This window comes from Sciurus vulgaris (assembly GCF_902686455.1).
Source record: "Sciurus vulgaris genome assembly, chromosome: 7".
Lineage (NCBI taxonomy): Eukaryota > Metazoa > Chordata > Mammalia > Rodentia > Sciuridae > Sciurus > Sciurus vulgaris.
The window spans coordinates 110,666,800-110,692,724 of record NC_136467.1 but is presented as its reverse complement, the minus strand read 5'-3'; the positions used below and the strand labels follow the sequence as shown (position 1 = coordinate 110,692,724).

At 32.2% G+C, this 25,925-nt stretch overlaps 1 protein-coding gene across 3 annotated transcripts in view; it reads left to right on the top strand.

The window, feature by feature from the left end:
* Window positions 1–25,925, top strand: part of CD2AP (CD2 associated protein) — a 147,401-nt gene that overhangs the window by 105,336 nt on the left and 16,140 nt on the right. For 2 of the 3 annotated variants that reach the window (XM_079148305.1, XM_079148307.1), the window contains exons 6-13: window positions 1,482–1,669; window positions 3,630–3,705; window positions 4,094–4,188; window positions 5,465–5,569; window positions 6,880–6,916; window positions 8,474–8,536; window positions 22,965–23,127; window positions 23,735–23,877. In XM_079148305.1, coding sequence (XP_079004431.1) covers window positions 1,482–1,669; window positions 3,630–3,705; window positions 4,094–4,188; window positions 5,465–5,569; window positions 6,880–6,916; window positions 8,474–8,536; window positions 22,965–23,127; window positions 23,735–23,877 — 870 coding nt within the window. The remainder of the gene's footprint in view (window positions 1–1,481; window positions 1,670–3,629; window positions 3,706–4,093; window positions 4,189–5,464; window positions 5,570–6,879; window positions 6,917–8,473; window positions 8,537–22,964; window positions 23,128–23,734; window positions 23,878–25,925) is intronic. The other variant, XM_079148306.1, reaches the window with a different exon arrangement.

The following is a 25,925-nucleotide window of genomic DNA, read 5'->3' as shown; positions in this document are numbered from 1 at the left end:
TTTACAATAAAAATAAATATATAAAAATAAAAAAAGAGTTATGGTTCAAGGCATTATATAAAGTGTTTACAACTATGACTTTGGCGTCATCTCGAATTTATTTTAATACTGGCTTAGTTACTTACTAAAAAATAAGGTCCTTGGGAAAGTCCTTAATATCTCTTTGCCCCAGTTTACTTTTTTTTAAAGTGAAGAGTAATAATGTTAATAAGACGCCCATGTGGTAGTTGAGAAAAATAGATATAAATGTTCAGTATTTAGCAGAGTGTCTGGCACGGAAGTAGCCCTGAATAAATATAAATGGTTAACTCCATTACTGTTATACTTCAACAGACTATCTCAATGAACTAGTAATACAAAGTTTTCTACTTTTTAACTCTAATCCGAAAAGTTTTTGGGCAGTTGTTTGTGATTTACTCTAGAGCTTTGTTCTTTTGGATTGGAAAACTCTCTGGGAGTCTAAAAAGAACCGTGCCTCTTTTAACCATAAATTTGTTCCTGAGAATATGTGCACACAATTTTTCAGGGTTGTGGAGGCATTTTGTTCATGGACTCATTGGATCTGTATATAAGAACCCTTGTTACTGAGCAAAAAAGTAAAATCTTTCTTAAACCTATCTTTTAAACTTTAAATTATTTATTATGTTAAGTTGGCATTGGAATTTGCTTTAAAATTAGACTTTAGTTACTTCATCTGAACAGAGTTAAAATGATAGTTCTTGAACTACTGTTTTTTTTTCTTTCGATTTCTTAAAAATAAATACCTTAGAACATTCCCAATTTTTGTATTCAGCAATCACCCACCTTTAGTCAGTTGAGTCATGTTAATTTTTAAAAATGGTCATACTTTCCCATTTTAACATTTCTTTCAGTTTTGTCTTGGCCAAAACTGTGAATTTGATATAATCTCGTTTTAGTTTGTGTTGCTATAGTGTTGTTAAAATTAAGCACTTTATAAAGAAAGATGTTTATTTAGTATAAGTTCTGGAAGTTCAAGAAACTAGGGAGAGGCCAGGCTTACTCCTGATGGAGTTGCCTAAATCTCTTTACTAGGGTGGTCATGATCTAATCACCTCTCAGTATGCTTAACCTTTTAAAAGTCCTGCCACCTTTCAATACCATTTACATTGGGGACCAAACTTCAATCATAGGAATCTTTGACGGGAATGGGGGTGGGGAGGGCACATTTAAATCATAGCATCTGGTTGGGGACCTTCAATGGTATGATTTCCTGAATTTCTTAATTAGTATTTTATTAGTTAAATTTGCTTAAAATTGTTACTGTTTTATACAGCAGAAATCCATATAAATAATTTTTACTCTTGGATATTTCAGTAGTTTTATCATTAATTTTCTTTTTGTTTATTCTACCTTTTTTTTTTTTTTTTAAGTAGGAGGAGATATAGCATATAGACATTATGGTAGGGGATATAGACTTCTGATTGTGGGTGTCATTCTTTAAAGATAAATTATTTTTTCAGAAACTGTTTTGCCTGGGCCTACCTCACCTTTACCCTCTCCAGGGAATGGGAATGAAACTGCATCTGGATCAATTACTCAGCCAAAGAAAATTAGAGGAATTGGATTTGGAGATATTTTTAAAGAAGGCTCTGTGAAACTTAGAACAAGAATCTCCAGTAATGAAACAGAAGAGAAAAAAACGGAAAAGGTGGTAATGATGTATTTAACTTAGATTAACTCTACTCATTGTCACATTAAGCTTTTTTTTTTTTTTTAATGTAAAGAGCAGTTTGCAACTGTGGTATGATTTCCTTTTTTGAGATTGCTAATAATTTGGTTATGAATGAGAAGTTCCTGAGAAACTTTTGTTTCCAAATTTGCAATGATTAATGTTGTTTGAATCCTATGAAATTAGAGTGCTTATTTTGGTTAATTTAACATAAACTCTTTCTAAATGAAAGCCTTATGTTTTAAAATTAGGTTTAGTGTAAATCCAAAGGGGAAAGTTTTCTTCTGTATTATTTTAATTTTATGCATACCTAAAGTGGGCCATTTTAAAACGAATTCAGAATGAGATAGTAAATTAATTAGCTACTACTTAACTTTACTCTGGATTACCAATCCAGAGTAAATTTAATGATCTGACCTCTGTATGGAGTTTTATTTTTCATTGATATCATATTGGCATTTTCAAAAGAAGTGACGTAAGTGAACTATTTTGAGAGAAAAATTGCTAGTCTTTAGAGTATTTCTTTTGAACTTTTTGTTCCTAGTGTCAGTATTTTTGAAAGAGTGAGTACTTCAGGTAAGAAACATTTCCTTTGATTTTTAGGGGCATATTTTCCCTGTAGTTCTCATTTGTATCACTTTATCACACATTTAAAATTTTAAATATTTTGATATTTATGTGCTAATTTTAACTGCACTTTGTTAGTGAAATACAGTTCTGTAGTTCAGTAGTTTTCTCCCAGGGTGATTGGTCTCAATATATATATATATATATATATATATATATATATTTTTTTTTTTTTTTTTTTTTTTTTCCTTTCCCAGCTTGCTACTACAAATTTTCCCATGTAGTAGTGAGTTGGGTTCAAGAAGAGAACTTCCACTTACTTTCTGTTCTTTTCTTTTTTTTTTCTTTTTTTTGTTGAGAATATTCACTTCCTACCACGTTCTCTCCTAGCTCTGAAATTGTGTGGCATTAAGATTATGGAGTCTAATTTTTTAAAAATGGTAGTCTACAGTCATAAAGCAAGAGTGTTTTGGAAGCAATTCTTGCATTAAAAGGGATATTACACTAGATGATCTAGGGTCTCTTACAACTGTAAAAGCTTACAATTATAGTGATAAATATTTGATTAATGATTATATTAGTAATCTTTCAGTCATCATTAATAATATCCACTACTCAGTTGTTCATGAGAATAGTCTCTTGAGTTCCCTTCCTCTTTGATAAATAGGGAGTACATTTGTTATGTTTGTAAGGGGACACCAGATTGAAAGATACTGTCATTAGAATTGGAAGAAATGAAAGTGAGTATTTTGAAAGATAAATAGAAAACACACAGTGGCAGCTAAGTGTGTTCAGATTTTTAACTTAAAATGGAAAAATATCTAAGTAGACTAAGAGTTGTGACATTACCTAAATATTTTCAGATAGTAATGAATTATAAGATTTTTTTTTTTTTTTAATGTATGTTTTGTTATTTTAAGGTTTAGTATTGTTAAGAGTATACTTTCTGGAGTCAGATTTCTAGGTTCACATCTGGGCTGTGCTATTAACTGTTATTGTGAGAAAGATTATTTAACTGCTTCCTAATATAAAAAAGGGTGGAATAATAATTTCTAATTGTACAGATAGAAAATTAAGTTATAATATATGTGAAATGCCTGCAGTCTCATTTTAGAACTCTAAAATTAAATTATGATAGTGTGTTTTGAGTATCAGAGTATGTTTTTCATCCTTAAAGAGTTTTAAAAAATTAGCATTATGAGCTACCACTTAGGAATATTTGAGATATCTTTTTTTCTGAGTTTCTAGTCACAGTATTAACCTGACTACAGAAACCATAGGGAAAGCTGGATAACTGTAAATGGAAACTTTGTTTAGTGATATTATCTTTATTCTAACTTAAGCAAGTTGATACCATCCTTTTCTGTTTTAGCCCTTAATCATACAGTCAATAGGATCCAAAATGGGTGTGGAGATAACAAAAACAGATACCGAATGTAAAATTAAAGGTGAGTTTTTAAATAAAACCTCTATAGTAGAAACATACTTAAATATATTAGGCTTTTGGAAGGAATTTGATGCACTGTATTACTTAATCAGAATATTAACTCCTACTAGATGTAAGCACTATGAAATGAAGGATTTTGGCATTCTGTGTTCATTGATGCATGCCCTTGCATTAAAGCTGTGCTTAGTATATAGCAGACATTTAGTAATTAATTGAAGAACGATTAGTGAAGTTGTTTTTTAACATACAGTATTGGCTATAAGTTTTAAATTTTAAAATTTAAAGATAAATTTAAATTTCTTGTGTATATTTCTTTTCACAAAATAGAGGTGTAATAAGTATTTGCTGAATCAATTTGTATAAGCCACTATTTGTATTTTTTATTTCAGCTAAGGAATATTGTAGAACATTATTTGCCTATGAAGGTACCAATGAAGACGAACTTTCTTTTAAAGAAGGGGAGATAATCCATTTGATAAGTAAGGTAAGGTATTTTTCAGTGAGTCACTTAACTTATTCATAGGCATATTTTGCTTAATTCTTATATTGCCCCTAGAATGTAAGCTCCAGAAGAGCTGGGACTTCATCTTGTTTATTTCTAGATCCCTAGACCTGGCACATAATTAGTGCCCAGTAAGTTCTTATTTTTTTTTCCAGCCATCTTTTATTGTTTGTGTTTGTTTTAATTGATACATTGGAAGCTAGTTAACTATAATATTGCTTTTTTTTTCTTTATTAATTCCTGGTTCCCAGATTTCTATACTTAATTCTTTTCCATCCCTCCTCCCCCAACCCCATGTGTTGTTTGGAACATTGTAATATTAAAAGAAGAAACATAGGGAAATGACTTAAATGTTCATCAGTATGTAAATGGTCATGAAATTCTTTGTCCTGTAGGAAATGATGTAGTTATTTCAAAGAATGAAGCGATTTTATATGTTGGAAAGAATTCTGCAGTAAAATAAAGGAAAAACCTTATAGTATTTGGTGTGGACAGAATCCTATAATAATACTTAGAATTCTAAGTTATAAATATTTTGTTTTTACTATAGCACTGCAGTTAATTTTTGAAATTTCTCCCCTTGGTTTAGACTTTGTTATCAGATGACTTAGTATATGTAATTTTTTAAAATAAAATTTATTTTGTATTTTTAATGTATGGTACCTTGTTATGAGATACAGATAAATAATAAGGTTACCATAGTGAAGCAAATTTAATATTTGGTCTCACATATTTATCCATATGGTAGAGCAGCTAAAATCTATTCATTTAATATGAATTCCACAAATGTATATAATTTAATATCCATGTAGTTTGAACTCATGGCACTTAATTTTTCATTCAAGTTTGGATATTTGGAAGGAGCTTAGAAGATTTTGTTAATTTCTAAAGTTACCAAATAAGTAATTTTTAGTATTAAGAAGAATATTAAGAAAGGCAGTTTTGAAAGTCTTACTTTCCCTTTCTTTACCTTCTTCTCTTTCTTAATTCCTTTTATCTCTCTCCTCTCCCCCAAAATCCTTTTAACTTTGTGGATAAAATCTTAAAATTATTTTCAAAAGTTAAACCCAGTTTTTTGTAACTGCTGCTAAATGTAATGTACAAGGAATACTCTGTTTTAGAGTAGGACCTCGTGATCTGTTTAGATTGGCTTTTTATTGTAATGGTATTGGATTTCACTATTTTCTTTTTTTTGAAAACCTTTTCCTTATTTAAAGATAATTCTGTTATTTTAATTATGTTTTGCTATGCTTTTTAGGAAACTGGAGAAGCTGGGTGGTGGAAGGGTGAACTTAATGGTAAAGAAGGAGTATTTCCAGACAATTTTGCTGTTCAGATAAGTGAACTGGATAAGGACTTTCCAGTAAGCTTTTGTTTTTCAGTGATGATAATACTTTAACATTTTGCCAGTGTTTTTTCAAAAACAGGTTTTTTGCCTTGTTATTGAATAACTTTTATGAAGGAGTTTTTTAAAATATGTATTGAATTACAGTAAAATAATATAATGTTTCAATTCTGCGCTTTATTCCTACCTCACTAACTGTATATACTACTGACTGTATATACCAAAATGTAATCTTAAGACTTCTTTTTCATTTTATTTTATTTTTTTGGTACCAGCGATTGAACGAAGGGGCGTGTAACCACTGAGCCACATTCCCAGCCCTTTTATTTTTTATTTTGAGATAGGGTCTTACTAAGTTGCTTAGGGCCTCATTGAGCTGCTGAGTCTGGCTTCAAACTTGTAGTCCTCTTGCCTTAGCCTTCGAGCTGCTGGGATTACAGGTGTGCTCTACCATGCCAAGTTTAGATTTCTTTACTTTGTATTTTTAAAATAAGAAAAAGCCTGGGTGTACTAGTTGGATACATTAGTACCTTCCTAGAAGAAACTTTTTTAAAATTTGAGCCAGGGTTCTTGCTGGCCCGTAACTCAAAATCTTTTTTTCTCAACCTCTCAGTTAGCTGAGATTATATGCATATGCCACCACTCCTAGCTGAAGAAAATTATTTATATTAAATGTTTTTGAGAAGCTTTACTTAAGTACAGTGAAGCAAGCTTTTGTCTCCTTACAAGACCTAATGTTTCTCTATCAATTCTCAGAGTAAACTCAGACTGAGTCTTGCATTAGTGATTAAGTTTAAAACTAAGTTCATATTTAGAAACGTGTCTCAATTTTTTTAAGGTATTAAGTTGTAAAAATGAGTGAATGCTTATAGAAGAAAAAGAGACCATTGTCTTTAACCTTCACTTTAAGTTCAGAAAAATAATTTATAATTGATCTTGTTTTTTTTTTAAACAAGATCTCTTTTTCTCTTGTCCTGCCACATTGCCTTATTGCCCTTAGCTGTGAAATATAGGTAAAATGGTATTTAGCAATCTTAAAGTTGTGGAGACAAGGTGGAACACTTTTGTCATTAAGATTTTTGAGGTTTATGGAATTCATTGATAAGTTTTGAAATATTTAACTGGATTTTGATTAAGGAAGCTACTTGTTCTAATGTAATAAGTGTTTTTCAGTGACACTTTATTAGGAGTTTAGCATTTTATCATTTTTGGCAACAGTGAGATGAGAGAGATTTTATAATTTAGATTATTAATGATCAGAATTTATTTTAACTATAAATATTTAATAAGTAACTAGTTAATCACTTTTACCATTATTATTTTAACAGAAACCAAAGAAACCACCACCTCCTGCTAAGGGTCCAGGTATGTCAGAAACACATTATTTAGTTTTCTAATTTTCATAGTTTTAAGTTCTAAAATGGTAAGATTGTGTCAAATGTAAACCACTAATTTTTATTAATAAATCCAAGAATAAAATAATTTTTCAGAGCTGTATAAAAATTCAGTGTTCACATGCATTATTATATCACTATTTTGAAAAGTAAAAATAATATAAAATAAGGATCTGGAAGAATAAAATTTAGCTACTTTAGTTATATGAAATACCTAATTAATAAAATTGATGGAGTTTTAACCTATTTTAGAAAACTATGTATTGACTTGGCAATTATTTATTCTACCTATTTATTTAGGTATTGGGGATTGAACCCAGGGTCACTTAACCAATGAACCCTTTTCCCTGTTTTCTTTCTTTTTGAATTACAAAAATTCTTCATATGAAAGTATTCTGCAATATAATAATGGTTTTGGAAATGAGAAAAAAATGAAGTTGTATGTATATAATTACATTTATGTGAAATCAAAAGCTGTGCGATAAGAAACATAATGGGGCAAATCTAAGTACAGATGAAGATATTCCCATACTTCACTGAGCATCATGTACCACCATCATTGTACATTGTTCTGTATCCACATTCCCTTTATCTGATTGGATCTCTGGATTTTATTTCATTTTCTGTGACTTTCTCCATGAAACAATATCATTAACTGCTGATCTAGGGGTTGAAAGTTTATTTTTAGTCCTTGTGGAGCATCACAAAATTTTTCACTCCACAATTCCAAATGGAACCTTCTACCTTTTAAAATAAAACCCATTTGTTACTTTCTCAAAGAAAAATTAATATTTATGTACTCTTCTTTCAAAGATAATGCTGAGTGAAACAAGATAGATGAAATTTTTGAATTTTTAAAATAGTTGAATAAATATGATACACTAAAAGTATCAGTAGTAAAAGTTTTAGAGTTTATTTCCATAAGTTCTGTTCCTAAATATCTGATTTTTACAAGTGGGGTAAAATTTTTATTTCTTTGAAAGATAGGCTGTCTTTTATAATAATCCAAGCCCTTCCTTTCTCTTTGGTTTCAACTTTATATTTGCTTATCTAATTCTAAAGAAAACATAAATTTAAAGTGATTTTTATGGAACTGTGTGTTGGAGACTTACTATAAAACTATACAATTCAATATGGTAGTGACTAGCCACATGGTACTTTTAAAATTAATTAAATAAGATAAAAAATCCCGTTTTCTATTCATAAATGTAGCATTTCAAGTACTTGTTAGTCGAATATAAACAACACAAAAGTAGAACATTTTTACCATCACAGAACATTCTACTGGGACTCGGTATAGCAGAGATTAAGAACTCTGACTCCTGGATTTGACAAAGAAGGAAATAAAACCACAGAGTTGAGGGTAATATTGGCAGGTCCGGGATTAGAAATTGAGCCAGGTGATTCCTTGTTTCTGTTAGATCATGTGTCATCTGTTTTTATTTTAAAACTACTGTTTAGTTAAATGTCTCTGTACTATAAAATTATTTTTGAATAAGTATTCACTCCACCCCCCACCCTCCACCAGCTCCCAAGCCTGACCTCGTAGCTACAGAGAAGAAGTTTTTTCCTGTGAAGCCCGAAGAAAAAGGTAAGACTGATTTTTCTGCTTTTAAAACAAAACTCCCTTTTTTCATTGTCATTTTAAAGAAATATAGTTCTTCATAGTGGGTCATTTATACTGACTGTTAGCATGTGTTTATATTTACTTTGTCATGTTTGGAGTTCTCTGGGAGGCAGAAATTTATCAAGACTGACAGGAAATAAAACTTTTACTCATTAATTAAACTTCTAAAAAATTAAAACCATTTCTTCCCTAGGATGTAGTATTTAATCATAGATTTTTTTTTTCAAATAATATTTAAGACAGGTAAACATTTAAAAACTAACATTATTTTTATAGTGTTTGAGTTAAATTTTTAAAAATTCCTTAAAAGGTATGAAATGAGTTTCTTCTTAAAAATGGAAATAATTCTCTGAAGTCACTCACATTATAGGTATGTGTCACCATGCCCAGCTCATAGATTTCTAGTGCCCACCCATTCTGTAACATTATCAAGTGACTAAAGAGAAAAAACTCATATAACTCTAAAAGTGAACATATGACAACAAATAAAAAAATATTCATCTTTAGAGACAAGTTGAAATTTAAAGAAATTTATTTTAAAATATAGACTATGCCACCTACAAAAAATTTTGCCTTTCTTTTTTTTTAAATACCAGGGATTGAACCAGGGGTGTATAACCACTGAGCCACATCCCCAGCCCTTTTTCTTCTTTGAATTTTTTTTTTTTTTTTTTTTTTTTTTGCCGTGCTGGGGATTTGAACCCAAGGCCTTGGGCTTGCGAGGAAAGCACTCTACCAACTGAGCTATATCCCCAGTCCTTTTTCTTTGATTTTGAGACAGGGTTTTTCTAAGTTGCTTAGGGCCTCATTGATTGAGTTGCTGAGGCTATCTTGAAACTTAACCATCCTCCTGTCATGGCCTCCTGAGTTACTGGGATTACAGGCGTGTGCCGCTGTGCCCAGCTAACCGTAGATTCTTAAATTTAGTCTGTATTACATAGGGATTGGAAATAAAGGTTAAACTTTTTTTTTGTTTTTAATTTGTCATGAGTTCTGGAACCTTGGTATTATAATACAGCATACTTTGTTGTGAAATTAAAATCAAGATCAGCATGTGAGAGGAAACATTGTAGCTCTGAGTGCCTACATAAGAGAATTAGAAAGATCCCAAATAAGTAACCTAATGATGTATCTCAAGGTCCTTGAAAAAGAATAAACCAATTCCAAAACCAGTAGAAAGAAGAAAATAATTGATTTTTGAGCTGAAATCAATGAAATCGAGAATGAAAAATAATACAAAATATCAGTGAAACAAAGAATTGGTTCATTGAGAAGATAAATAAGATTGATAAACCCTCAGCCAAAAGAAAAAGAGAGAAAACCCAAATTAATAAAATCAGAGATGATAAAGGAGAAATCACCACAGACTTCGCAGAAATCCATTTGATCATTAGGGGCTATTTTGAAAAGTTATACTCCAATAAGTTGGAAAACCTAGAAAAAATGGATATTTCTATACAAATATGATCTGCTAAAATTGAATCATAAGGACATAGAAAACCTGAAATCCTGTAACTAGCAATGCAATAGAAGCTTTTCCAACAAAGAAAAGCCCAGGATGAGGATGCTCAGCTGAGTTCTATCAAACTTTTCAAGAAGAACTAATGTCAATACTCCTCAAATTAATTCATGAAATAGAAAGGGATGGAACACTTGCAAATTTGTTCTATGAAGCCAGTATCACACTTACATGTAAAAATAGTTAATAAAATATTAGTAAATTGTGTTCAACAACATATTAAACAGATTATACACCATGACCAAGTTAGTTTCATTCCAGAGATGCAAGGATGATTTAATATACATAAATCAATGAGTGCAATTCATCACATAAATAAAATTAAGGACAAAAATCACTTAGTCATCTCAATAGAGCAGAGAAGGCCTTCGACAAAATTCAGCACCCATTTGTGATAAAAATACTGAAGAAACTAAGGATAGAAAGAATCTAACTCAACATCATAAAGGCTATATCTGAAAACACAAAGCCAACCTAGTAACTGGAGAAAAACTGAAAGCATTTTCTTTAAAATCTGGAGCAGGGAATTTTACTCTCACCACTCCTGTGTAATATAGCACTAGACATTCTAGCTAGAGCATTTAGGCAAGAGAAAGAAATAAAGGGGATAAAAATAGGAAAGGAAGATGTCAAGTTATCACTGTTTACAGATAATATGATCCTATACCTAGGAGATCCAAAGAATTTCACCAAAATACTACTAGAGCAAAGTAGCAGGTTACAAAATTAACATACAAAAATTAATAGCTTTCCTTTGTACTAACAATAAATCTGTTGAGAAGAAATCAGGAAAACAATTCCACTCATAATAGCCTCAAAAAAAAAAAAAAAGTAACTAGGAATAAATCTAATCGAGGAGGTGAAAGACCTCTACAATGCAAACTATAAAACATTGAAGAAAGAAATTAAAGAAGACTTTAGACGATGGAAACGCCTCCCATGTTCACAGATCAGAATTAATATTGTTAAAATGACCGTATTACCAAAAGCAATACATGGATTCAGTGCAATCCCCATCAAAATACCAATGAAGATGCAGAACTAGAAAAAGCAGTCCTAAAATTCATTTGGAAGAATAAAAGTCCCAGAATAGCCAAAGCAATTTTAAGCCAAAAAAGCAATGCTGGAGGCATCACGGTTGATGTGACTTCAAATTATACTACAGAGTTATGCTAACAAAAACTGCATGGTACTGGCATAAAAACAAACACATAGGCCAGTTAGTACAGGATAGAAGACCCAGAGACAAACCCATACACCAATAGTCATCTGATCCTCCACAAAGGTGTCAAAAACATGTTGGAGAAAAGGCAGCCCCCCTTTTTTTTTTTTTAATATTTATTTATTTTTTTATTTTATTGTAAACAAATAGGATACATGTTGTTTCTCTGTTTGTACATGGCATAAAGGCATACCATTTGTGTAATCATAAATTTACATAGAGTAATGTTGTTTGATTCATTCTGTTATTTTTTCCCTTCCCCCCACCCCTCTTTTCCTTCTATACAGAGCTTCTTCCTTCATACTTGCCCCCCTCCCTAACCCTAACTCTAACCCTAACACTAACCCTTCCCTCCCCCCATCATGTGTCATCATCCACTTATTAGCGATATCATTCTTCCTTTGGCTTTTTGAGATTGGCTTATCTCACTTAGCATGATATTCTCCAATTTCATCCATTTGCCTTCAAATGAAATAATTTTATCATTCTTTATGGCTGAGTAATATTCCATTGTATATATATACCACAGCTTCTTTATCCACTCATCAATTGAAGGGCATCTAGGTTGGTTCCACAGTCTGGCTATTGTGAATTGAGCAGCTATGAACATTGATGTGGCTGTATCTCTGTAGTATGCTGATTTTAGATCCTTTGGGTATAGGCCAAGGAGTGGGATAGCTGGGTCAAATGGTAGGTCCATTCCAAGTTTTCTAAGGAATCTCCACACTGCTTTCCAGAGTGGCTGCACTAATTTGCAGCCCCACCAGCAGTGTATGAGTGTACCTTTCTCCCCACATCCTCGCCAACACCTGTTGTTGCTCGTATTCTTGATAATCGCCATTCTAATTGGGGTGAGATGGAATCTTAGGGTGGTTTATCTAAAATCGCTAACCACTCATACTACTCAAATCCATTTGCATTACTCTTATTTGCATTACTCTTATTACTAGAGATGTTGAGCATTTTTCCATATGTTTGTTGATTGCTTGTAGATCTTCTTCTGTGAAGTGTCTATTCATTTCCTTAGCCCATTTGTCGACTGGATTATTTGTATTCTTGGAGTAGAGTTTTTTGAGTTCTTTATAGATTCTGGAGATTAGTGCTCTATCTCAAGTATGATTGGCAAAGATATTCTCCCACTCTGTAGGCTCTTTCTTCGCATTGCTGATAGTTTCCTTTGCTGAGAGAAAGCTTTTTAGTTTGAATCTATCCCAGTTATTGATTCTTGCTTTTATTTCATGTGCTATGGGAGTCCTGTTAAGGAAGTCTGATACTAAGCCGACATGTTGAAGATCTGGACCTACTTTTTCTTCTATAATCTGCAGGGTCTCTGGTCTGATTCTGAGGTCCTTAATCCATTTTGAGTTGAGTTTCGTGCATGGTGAGAGATATGGGTTTAGTTTCATTCTGTTGCATATGGATTTCCAATTCTCCTAGCACCATTTGTTGAAGAGGCTATCTTTTCTCCATTGCATATTTTTGGCCCCTTTGTCTAGTATGAGAAAACTGTATTTCTTTGGGTTTGTGTCCGTGTCCTCTATTCTGTACCATTGATCTACCTTTCTATTTTGGTACCAATACCATGCTGTTTTTGTTACTCTTGCTTTGTAGTAGAGTTGAAGATCTGGTATTGCAATACCCCCTGTTTCACTCTTTCTGCTAAGGATTGCTTTAGCTATTCTGGGTTTCTTATTCTTCCAGATGAATTTCATAATTGCTTGCTCTATTTCAGTAAGGTACGTCATTGGAATTTTAATTGGAATTGCATTGAATTTGTATAGCACTTTAGGTAGTATGGCCGTTTTGACAATATTAATTCTTCCTATCCAAGAACATGGAAGATCTTTCCATCTTCTAAGGTGTTCTTTAATTTCTTTCTTTAGTGTTGTATAGTTCTCATTGTAGAGGTCTTTCACCTCTTTTGTGAGATTGATTCCCAAGTATTTTATTTTTTTCGAGGCTATTGTGAATGGGATAATTTTCCTAATTTCTCTTTCTGAAGATTCATCACTTATGTATAAAAATGCGTTGGATTTATGGGCATTGATCTTGTAACCTGCTACTTTACTGAATTCACTTATGAGTTCTAAGAGTTTTCTGGTGGGATTTCCAGGTTCCTCTAAATATATAATCATGTCATCAGCGAACAGGGATAGTTTGAGTTCTTCTTTTCCAATTCGTATCCCTTTAATTTCTTTGGTTTGTCTAATTGCTCTGGCTAGAGTCTCAAGAACGATGTTGAATAGAAGTGGTGAAAGAGGGCATCCCTGCCTTGTTCCAGTTTTTAGGGGGAATGCTTTCAGTTTTTCACCATTTAGAATGATATTAGCCATGGGCTTCATCAAATGATTATTTCAATAGATGCAGAAAAAGCATTTGATAAAATACAGCACCCCTTCATGCTCAAAACACTAGAAAAAATAGGGATAGTGGGAACATTCCTTAACATTGTAAAGGCAGCCTTTTTAACAAATGGTGTTGGGAAAACTGGTTATCTATATATAAAGGAATGAGATTAGACCCTTAACTCTCACCCTACACAAAAATCAACTCAAAATGGATCTAAGATTCAGGAATTAGACAAAAAACTAGGAGAAAATGTAGGGTCAACACTGCAGCATATAGGCATAGGCTGTGACTTTCTCAGTAGGACTCCTAAAGTTCAGGAAATAATGCTAAGTTTTATTAAATGGAATGGCATCAAATTAAAGTGCTTCTGGACAGCAAAGGGAACAATTAAGAAAGTGAAGATAGAACCTACAGAATGGGGGGAAATCTTTTTCAGCTATTCTTCTGAAAGATGATTATATATTATATATTTAGAATGTATAAAGAACTCAAAAACCACCAAGTAAATCAAGTAACCCAATTAATAAATAGGCAAGTGAATTAAACAGACATTTGCAAAAGAAGAAATGCAAATGACTAACAAATATATGAAAGAATGGTCAACATCATTAGCAATTAGGGAAATGCAAATCAAAACTACAGTGAGATTTCATCTTACACCTCTCAGAATGGCAATCATCAAGAATATAAATAATAATAAATGCTGGAGAGGATGTGGAGAAAAAGGAACACTTTTATACAGTTGAGAGTAGTGTAAATCAGAATAACCACTGTGGAAATCAGTATGAAGGTTTCTCAAAAGTCTAGGCCTGGAACTACCATATGACCAGCTAGCTATACCATTCCTTGGTATTTATCCTAAAGAATTAAAGTCATCTTACTACAGTGATACATGCATACCCAAGTACAACACAGTTCACAATAACCAAACTGTGGAAGCAGGCTAGGTGTCCATCAATGAACAAATGAATAAAGAAAATGTGGTTATATATATACATGGAGTTTTATTCATCATAAAGAAAAATTATGTCATTTGCAGGAAAATGAATGGAACTGGAGAGCATTATGATAAGTGAAGTATGTTAAACTCAAGGCTAAGGATAATGTTTTCTTCCATGTGGAAGCTAGCGAGGAAAAAGAAAAAGAAAGGTGGTTGCAGATCTCATGAAAATCAAATGGAGATCAGTATAAGAAAAGTCCCAAGGGGTGGGAGATAGCAAGAGAGTTGGGGATGTGCTGGTGGGTGGTATTGGCCAGATTATGTTATTATATTGTGCTTGTATGAATGTATAACAGTAAATCCCATCAGTATGTATAATTATAATGCACCAATAAAAAAATGTGGGGAAAAAATGATCAGCATTTGTACACCCATTTAAAGGCATTTAGTATTGGAAGTTCTGAATTCAAATCTTTATCTATGACATAATATGCAGACTCTGAGTTGAGAGCTATGGCAATCGGACTTATTTGTATTTTTAATTTTGCTATATATGTAACTCCAGTTTCAATTTAAAAATAACATTGACTTGGGCTGGGGATATAGCTCAGTTGGTAGAGTGCTTGCCTTGCAAGCCTAAGGCCCTGGGTTCAATCCCCAGTACCGCCAAAAATAAATAAATGAATAACATTGACCTTTTAAGGTAGTAAACAATATTTATTGTGCTTACCTACAGATGAAACAGACTTGTAACTAAATGTTAAACACAGAATAGTATGAAATCAGTAAGTATGTTTTTATTAGGCAACTGGGTCTTTGCTAGTTACTAGGAAGAATTTTAAAAAGTTTATTTTTCAAAGCAGTAGTCTGATAATTGCTAGTTAAATAATATGCACAATAACAGAGTTTGCAGTCTTGCTGAGACTTAGACAATTAGCATTTAGATGTGTTGAGTGGAAAGGTGAATGTTATTCCAGGTCACAGAAAAAAGCATATGAAAAGAATGGAAATTATATTCAGGAAAATTCAATAGGCACCCAGCAGGAGTTGTGAGGAAGTTGGAAAGGTATTTTCATACAGTTGTTCTCAATTATAAGCACATATTAGAATTACTTGGGTATCTTTTAAATATACTGATGCCTAAGATCCTTTCCAGAATTTTTGTTGGATCTTAGGTATTAGTAATTTGACGCTCTTCAGATAATTCTAATCTAAAGACAATCTGAGAACTTTTCTAAGTCATGAAAGGCATTCCAATGCTATGACAAGGAGTGTATGTCTGTTATGTCTTGCCCTGCTCAAAAAATGATTTCGAATAGCGAAAAGGGTTTAGAATTTATCATATGGACATAAATTGTATGTGTATAATATGTCATACATCAGTGCATGTGTGTGATATATATGTTGTAAACACATTAACTTATTTAAAGACTTTCTACTGAAATTGCGGAAAATAGCTAGCTTCCACCTTAACTTTAGCTTTGATGTCAGATTTTTAGTGATCTGGTACCTGCCAGCTTCTTTAATCTGTTTCGTGCCTCTTCTCTTCTTTGGGGTTACTGTATACAGTGCAGTCTTCTATAGTGCAATGTTCATAGAATGTCACTTTTTTCCCCCTCCCAGTTTTATGATGTAATCCCCTTTGCTTGGAATCCTTTCTCTGGACTCATTATACCCTCACAATCTTTCGTGTCTAGTTCCTTGTCATTTTACAGGTGCTTCTTCTTTGACGTTAGTCCTTTCTTGCTATTCTCTCCAAAAGTATTTATTTCTCATTTGTCTGTTACAGATTAGTTCAGATGTTTATTTTGTGTTTATTGTCTTTTTCATCATACTTGAACAAACTCCATGAAATCAAAGGGGTTGTTTTTATGTATCAGAAGCTTATTTGCTATTGGTTGTTTGGCACCTGATAATGCATTGGGGATTTTCAATGCAGTATTTATTTAATAATTCAAAAGATTTTTAAGAATTTAAATGATTCCAGGGTATGGATTGTTCTGAAACTTCATTCTTGTATTTGAGTATGGATGGTGGAAGGTTGTATGGGTTTAAAAAAAAAGGAAGTTGAAGTGCTTTTAAAGCCAAAAACAGAAAATCCTTATTCAGATTGACCTAAGGAATCAATCTCACATAATTGGAAGTTCAGAAGAAGAGTTACATGATCTGTAGCTCAGTGATTTCATTATGGACTTGTATTATATTTCTCTTTGTAGTCTTTCATCCTTGCTGTCTATTTTATCTTTAGATTGGCTTCCCTAGTGGTAACAGGAATGCTGATAGTGAAAAATTCACAAAAAGTGATTTTTTTTTTATCTGTTTGACATGGAGGAAAATATCTCTCTAACCATGGAATTAATTCCTTTTCCGTTTTGTGGATCATTTTAGGGCAGATGTTCACCTATAGAGCAACAAGACGTCTTAAAAATTGCTGTGAACAGTCATTTTAGTGTAATCATATAATAGGAGGGTACATTTGAGTTAATCAATGTTGAAGATTTTGAGATTAATTTAGGGTTTATCATAAGGAAAGCAATTCAGGTATTTATGTTCTACATTAGCATGTCCTGTTGACTTATCAGATTTTAATGGTTATAAGGAGGGGAAAATGCTGTGACAAGAAATGTATGTTAAATCTTGCCCTGCTCAAAAAATGATTTTATTATTTTTTTTTATTTTTAATTATTTAATAAATATATTATTTATACACTCCAAAAAGAACTTTAAACATATAAATCATATATCATAAAATATACAGATGTTTTTATTCTTATGATAGCAAAATCATTCACCAATTTTATCTATGGTATCCTTTCTAGAGTTTTTCAGTGCATAACCTGCTCAGCTTTATGAGGAAATCCTGACTAATAGCAGATCTTGAACTCCAGATACATCCTTGACCTTGGTCACTACCTACCTGATGGAAATCTGAGGATGGTAGTTTCTAGAACTGAGACCTAGGCCACTTCTGAACTGCTAGACTCAGCCCTTGTGGGTCTCTGCTTTCTCAGCCCATCCTCTTTAAATAGCAAAAAGGGTTTAGAATTTATCATATGGACATAAGTAAATTGTAGGTTATATGAAATGGAGACTAATGCTGGAGCAGATAAGGGTGAGTTCAATTTTTAATATGAACATTTGTTATGAATATAAGAAATGTAGGATGAACCTTGCCAACAGTTTGTTTTAACTATTTGGAAGGTGTTATCCTGAAGGTTAGGTATTAAATATATGAATATGGATAAAGTTGTTCAATAAGATTGCTTAGAGTAAATATAGCAAGAGAGCTTAGTACAGAATCTTAAAATAGGTCCCTGTAAGAAGTTCTTAGATGAACTGAAACTCTTGAAGACAGATGGAGAGTAATCATAGAGACAAGCAGAGATTAGAGAGCACTATCATAAAAGCAAAGGAAGTAGATATAATTCAAAGTTGAAGTAAGGAGTTCTTTTGACAATGACAAATGCTAACAGCAGCTAAAATTATTTGAAACATATATCACAAGCACCAAGTAACCTATTTCTGAATTCAGATCTGTACAGTGTGAGGTAGAGGTGAAGATTTGTTTCTTATCTGTATATCAGTCATCTTTTTTAGGTGTTACATATGAGTGAGAGCATGTGATACTGCCTTTCTCTGCCTGTCTTATAAAAAGGAAAGTTTTAGTTCTTTAAATAGCATACTGATACCTCGACTTGGAGGCCTGCCACCAAGTCAGAGCACTGGCCCTAGGCGGGAGGAGGCTCGGGGCGCCTCGCTTTAACTTCTAGCTTGGGTGACGCACTTGTTGCTGCAGGGCCTCCTTGTTGTCCAGTTGTCCAGATGCGCTCTGAAACACAGCAATTGTCTCTAGATTTTCTAACAAGAAATTAATAGGGCTGCTCTTGATACCTCTTTAAGGCATGTGTTCTCTGCCACTACACTGACTTAGTGCCCCTCTGACAGTGTTCCACGGGTGAACATCCTCCTCCAGCAGTGTCATGGAGTTGGTGCTCCACGAGCCTCTTGCAGGTTGCCTTTCTGAGTCTGCTCATTTTTTGCCCAGAAATTCCCAATTTCTGTCTGTCTAGCCAGCTATTAGATCTCTAGTTTGTTGTTATTTGTGATACTGAAGCAAGAATTAAAGTCAGACAGTTAGTGTAGATAGATGAATGGGGTCAGGTCAGGAAGATGGAAGCTGATCCAAAGGGGAATGGAATGTTAATACTTTCAGTACACATCCCCCTCATGGCATGAGTCACCTGCCTCTGTGGTACTGGACTGTTAGTACCCCTAACCTATAACTAAAAAGTCACCTGCCTCAGGGGAGATTGTCCCTCCCAACAGGGAATTCCTGGGAGGGCTCCGCTGAATTGCCCCTCTCCCAGGTTTCACTGAATTTGCAAGATAAAGGGAGGGGATGTGAGAAGTAAGAAACTGGAAATTATAAAAAGGGCAAGATTCATCCCTCCCAGGGACATACAGCTGGGGGCCCCCTCCTCTGGGAGAAGTCTGTAAACAGCATACTTATATTTTAGCTGTTTTCAGTGAAAAAATTCTTTATATACTTGTGAAAATTATTACTTCTTTTCAGTATCTTAAATTGTCTTCACATCTGTATCTTAAATAATTTTTCCTTGGGATTCAGATAGCTAACATAGGAATATTTTTTAAAAATCTGAATTTCCTTTTGGTTTCAGTGGATTTTTCTAACTTGACCAAACTTCTCACAATTGGGATAGCTACATGCAACAGAATAAAGTTGAAACCCCACCTCACATTATATATATAAAAATTAATCAAAAGTGGATCAGTAACCTAAATATAAGAGCAAAACTCTTGGAAGAAAAGATAGGGGTAAATATTCATGGCCTTGAGTTTGTCAGTAGATTCTAACATACATGTAATGTTGTAATACAAGAAGTAAATATTTGATTTTTGTTCTTGGTTCCTGACACATAGCTCCTAAAACCATTGAAATCTCCTGAGTGATAATGGTGATTGGTGCATGATTTGTGATTCATAACAGATATCTTTCATTCACACCTGAGCTTAAAGTAATAAACTTTTTTAAAGACTGTAGGGAATGGGGGCTGGTTGCCCAGGGAACCAGCCATATGATTAGAGTGTTGAAACTTATAGCCCCTTCAACTGGCCCTCAGGGAGGGGAAAATGACCTCAGATTGACTCAGTCACCAGTGCTCAGTGATATACTCAATCATGCTGTCTTAATGAAATCTCCATCTGAAACCTTAAAGATGGGGTTTGAAAAGCTCTTGGATTGGTAATACATTGAGGTGCTAGAAAGGTGGGATACACTGTTCTAGGCATGGAAACTCTGTGTCTCTTTCCTCATACCTTTTCCTATAACATTATCTCTTCTATTTGGCTGTTTCTGAATTATATCCTTTATAATACCTGGTAATATGAAGTAAAGTGCCTTCCTGAGTTATGTGAGTCTTTCTAGCAACTATCAAACCTGAGGAGGGGGTCATAGGAACCTCTAATTTATAATTTGGTTAGGAATATGGAAGGGTCAGACTTACAGTTGACATCTGAAATGGACATAGGCCTAGAGGACTGAATTCTTAGTTTGTGGGATCTATTCCAGGTGGGATTATAGGACACTAGCTGGTGTTGGAAAATGGATTGGTATGGGAATAAATTCCTCATATTTGGTGTCAGAGTATTATTAACAGAAAGAGTTTGTACTTTATAGACTGACACCAAAAGCACATTCAACAAAATTGGAACTTTATCAAAATTAAAAATTTTTGTGCATCAAAGGCCATTATTAAAATTGAAAAGACAACCTATAGAATGAAAAAATATTTGCAAATCATATCTGATAAGGATTTAGTATGTGGAATATATAAAGAAATATTACAACTCAGTAACAGAAAAACAGCATCATTAAAAATGGGCAAAACACTGATATAAATATTGTACTAAAGGGGATATAAAAACATCTGAAAAGCACATGCCAAGATATTCCCATCTTTAATCTTTAAGGAAATGCAAATGAAAACCTCAAATCAAAACTGCTACTTCATACCCATTAGAATGACTATAATTAAAAAAAAAAAAGGAAATAGTATGTATTGCCAAGGATATGGAGTAATGGCTGTATACATTGCTTGTGCTAATACAAAATGTTTTCGTGACTGTGAGCAAAGTTTGATGATTCTTCAAAAAGTTAAATGTAGAATTATTATATGACCTGACAAAAGAAGCGAAAACAGGTATTCTCATACTTGTACCTGAACATCAATAGTGGTACCTTTTATAATAGCCCAAAGTAGAAACAATCAAAATATCCTTTAAGGAGTGGATAACAGATTGTGTTATATACATATGATGGAATATTATTCATTCACAGAAAGGGATGAAATTACTGATAAATGCTACAATAAGGATGAACCTTAAAACGTACACTGTTTGACACAAAAGATCAGATGATTTCACCAGTCAGAAATAATCCAGAATTAGTAAATCTGTGGAATTTGAAGGTAGATAACTGGTTGTTAGGAATTAAATGGAGGGGTGAATGGGGAGTAATTAATTAATGGAAACTGTTCTTTTGGAGTAATAGAAGCATTTTAGAACTCTGTAAAGGTGGTAGTTACATATCATTGTGAATATATGAAGTGGTACTGAATTGTTCACTTCAAAATTGTTGATTTTTTTGTTATGTTAATGTCCTCTCAACAACAACAACAAAAATAACATCCAGTACCCAAGTACATTGCTGTTGTATTATTAATAATATATCTTGGACATACCAGGAATAATTAATCTCATCTTTTTTTGATTTCCATGAATATTAAATGTTTTGTTTTGTTAGGATAATACTACAAAACTATTTCAAGTTATTTTTAAATCTGTTAAAAGGAGTATATTCAATTAATTAATGAGCCTCTATTTAGCCTTTGACATTTTTTTTTCCTTTGATTTTATTTTTTTCTTTATTCCTTTTTCCTTTTCCTTTCCTTTCCTCTTCCCTCTCTCCCCTGCCATTAGGGTCCTGTGCTTGCCAGGCAAGTCCTCTTTTACTGAGCTATATACCCCAGCCCTTTCTGGTATTTTCTGTAAAATGTTCTTCTTAATATTTTCTGAAAATTCAAGATGACTCTGTTTGATAAGAGCCAGAATTTGGAACTTTTGGACTTTTATTCCAGATGCTGTAATTTTCTGATAAATTGTTATATCTTGAGGTCATGTAGAAATAGATTTTGTACCAAATGATAATGTTTTAATAGGCTTATATTTTCACAAGATCCAAGGGAGTTATTAAGTAAATGGTAAAATTGAGACAATAGTATTCTATATTTTTGTTGTTGTGAGATGACACTTATAATTTTAAAGGAGGAATTTTTACCATGCCCTATGATGTTTCTTCAGATTTCATGATTACCAATTTCTGATAAGAAATTTCATAAAATTATTTGTGGTCTTCTGATAGATATTTGTTTCAAAGATTAAGCAAGTAATATCAAAGATATTATCAATAATATCAAGTAATATCAAAGATATTTGTTTCAAAGATGAGCAAGTAATATCATTCAGTTTTGTACTAAATAGTTTCTTAGTTTTGGAAATGTACCTTATGATACATTCTAACTGCTGTATCATGAGCCTCAATTATGTGTGCACATATGTGAGTTTTAATACTTTTAATACTTGTTCTTAGTACCTGAAAAAGTATGTGTAGCACCAAAAATGTTTGATGCCTTTTTGGTGATAAAATTTTTATTAACATGGCATTAAATTATTATTAATATTCTTTTTTTAGTATATTCTTATTTGTCAGATGGGATTATTGCATGAAATGGTGTTAATAAAATTCCTAGTACAGTAGTGAGAACTATAAATATAAGCCTGTATTCTTTCATGACCAAGGGGCACTTTTTCTTAACTTTTTTTTTTTTTTTTTGCCATCGTGATGATTTTAAAATTAAGAGGTTACATGGCTCTATAGTTCTTATTTGTTTTTGATTCCTTATATTTCAGTTTTGGAAAATAATCTGGTTTAAGTCTAGATAATTTTTGCTGATAGTAAAATTGTATGTGATTATGTTTGAGATAGAATATCACCCCTAAAAGCAAAGGATGCTGGGAACATAATAAAAAGCAGGCATTATTTGTTAATCAGAAAGTTATTAATGATTTCTGTCCCCACTGAAGAAAACTTTATTTTTGCTACATAATGCTTATTAAAGTATAACTTTAAAACAAGTAAAATATTTACACACAGATACAGAAAATGAATTCATGTCTATGACTGCCTTATATTATACTCTTCTATACTCTTACAATAGGTTTAATAAATAGAGAAACTTAGTTTTGGTTGTTAATAACTTGTTAAGTATTTTTAAATCCTCAGATGAAAAAACACTGGAACAGAAACCTTCCAAACCAGCCGCTCCACAGGTTCCACCCAAGAAGCCTACTCCACCCACCAAAGCCAATAATTTATTGAGATCTCCTGGAACAGTTTACCCAAAGCGACCTGAAAAACCAGTTCCTCCACCACCTCCTATAGCCAAGTAAGTTTTACCTAATTTTAAATTACCTTACTGATTTACCTATCTTTGACCTCAATGCCTTTTTAAATCTATTTGTATCCATATTTCCTCAAAAGACTATAATAATGTTCTTAAATGGTTATACTCACAGTAAGTGAATACACTCAAACTATTTTTATATTATTTTATTGTGAACAGCTTTGTAGTAGAGGTTTAACTTTATGGAAATAGTGTTATAGAACATAAAGTAATCAGTATTATGTTCATTAAGTCTTTAATGTCACATACATATATATATATATATATACACATATATATATATACACATATATTTTGTTTGTTTGTTTGTTTGTTTGTTTGTTTGTTTTTGGTTTTTTTTTTTTTTTTTGATACTGGGGATTAAACCCAGGGGCACTTAACCACTGAGCCACATCCCTGGCTCTTTTTTGTATTTTATTTAGAGACAGGGTCTTGCTGAATTGCTGAGGCTGGCTTTGAACTCAAGATCCTCCTGCCTCAGCCTCTGGAGTCACTGGTATTACAAACACCTGGAACCAAATCACAATTTTTTAAAAAAGTCATATTTCAGATTCAAGTGATTTTTGCATGTTTACTTTTCTTATTTCAGGATCAATGGAGAAATTTCTACCGTTTCATCAAAATTTGAAACTGAGCCAGTATCTAAACCAAAGCCAGAATCTGAACAGTTGCCACTTAGACCAAAATCAGTGGACCTTGATTCATTTATAGCAAGAAACTCTAAAGAAACAGGTAAGTTAGCATGGAAAAAGGTAGCACATTAAGAGAAATAGTCAAGAGTTTTTAGAAACAAAGCAATGTATATGCAATTTTTGTGTAGATAAATGTAGTGGAAATTGTTTGGTATTTGTTTTAATTTATTAACCAAAGTAGAATAAATTTAAAGAAGATAAATGGGCAAAATCTTCATGGTTCTTACTGATCATAATACAGAAATAGTAAGTTTTCATAGTGGTCACAAGACTGAAATCCATGTTAAAAATTCATTCATCTTTTATTCCTTCCCTGTAAGTAGAATGATAATATCACCTAAATCAGGCACATATTAATGTAGTTTAGTTTTAAAAGAAAAAAATAGATGATATAGGCTTTCAGTGCCAGTACTAGTTTATATTTAATAAGACATTTTAGGTATTTCTTCTTAATTTGGAGATACTTTTTTTTTCCAATATAGGAAGTCATTTTTTTTATGAATATATATATCAGTATGTGTCACTTTTTTTGCTAAATATGATTCTGTAAGCTTTAGGACTGATTTTTTTTTAGCTCACTAATCAACTAATTTAGTCTACATATTCCTCATTTTTTACCATATTAATTATAAAATGGAAAGAGGTGTCTTGATAAAGGTCTCTCTATTCAAAACATTATATAGTCATTATAATAATTTGGTAATATTATTTTATATAGTATTTTCATTTGTTTTAAGTTTTTTATATTTTTCAAAGGACTTTTTTCATATTTTTTATTTTATCTACTACATAAACTCTAGGAAGTAGATGCTATTTTTTCCCATTTAACATTTAAACAGTAAGCTATAGACATATCAACTATGTAGTCACATAAGTCAAAAGAGAACTCTTTAAATTCCATTTATTTCAAGTGCTCTGTGATATTCTTTTTAAAAAGTCTTAATATTTTTTTTAGCTCCAGTGTTAACTTTTTTCTTTTTTTTTTCTTTTTTTTTTTTGTGGTGTTGGGGATTGAACCCAGGGCCTGGTGCTTGCAAGGCAAGTACTCTACCAACTGAGCTATATCCCCAGCCCCCCAGTGTTAACATTTTATGAACTTCAAGTTCAGTTACAGTTAGATTTTTTTTTTTCACCGAATTATACTCACGTTTCAGACTTTTTCAGGTGATCTTATTTTTCTCCTATCTTTTCAGTTTGCCAGTGCAAAGACTGTGTCTCAGTGTGACCTCCTTTTACTCTTTTGGTTTGAATATTTTATAAATATTTTTGTCATTTATTTGTATCTTGCCTGCTCTGTATGATGCCACTTTCATTATTTATTTCTGGTAATTGAGATGTTGATTATAGGTTTTGAGAAAGTCATTGAAATATACTGCTACTTATCTGGTGAAAATTGACTTATATACTGTTTAAATTAAAATTTTTAAAAAAAATTTTAAAAATATTCTTTTTTAATGGAGCTCATTCTTGTCAACTCATATTTTTCCATTTGATTTAAATTATAACTGGAAATGTGTTTTCTAAAGTAATCATTGAAGAAAAAATGATTGTTTACACAATTTTAACTCTCAAAATTAGAAAAAAATCTATTGGTATTGTCTTTGACTTTCCAGTTTTTTACAATCTTGATCCTTTTGGAATTAAAGCAGTAACATTTAGAATCTGTATTTTTTTGTTACTTTTTATCATTCTTGAACTTTTACTTTATTTACTTAATTTTAAAGTAGTGAAGAAATTTTTAAAATTTAGATAAAACTAATTTTCACTTTTTTTAAAACTTTTTAAGTACATTCAACAACAAACATACTTTTTAATGCCTTATCGACATAGTGGTTATTTACTCCTCATGTAAAGAAAGAGGCTTTGTGGAACACAGTTTGAATATTTCTAATTTCTGGTTTAAATTTCTTTTAATAAACAAGGAAATAATGTAGAGATGCTGATACCTACACGTCAGAAAATTAGCAGCTAACTTCTAAGCAACTGTCTTTATATCTGTCACCTAATTAGGCTATTTTTGGTATATAACACTTTTATCCTGCAAAGTTAATATAAATTTGGGAAATCGAGTTCACATTAAGTAGCACA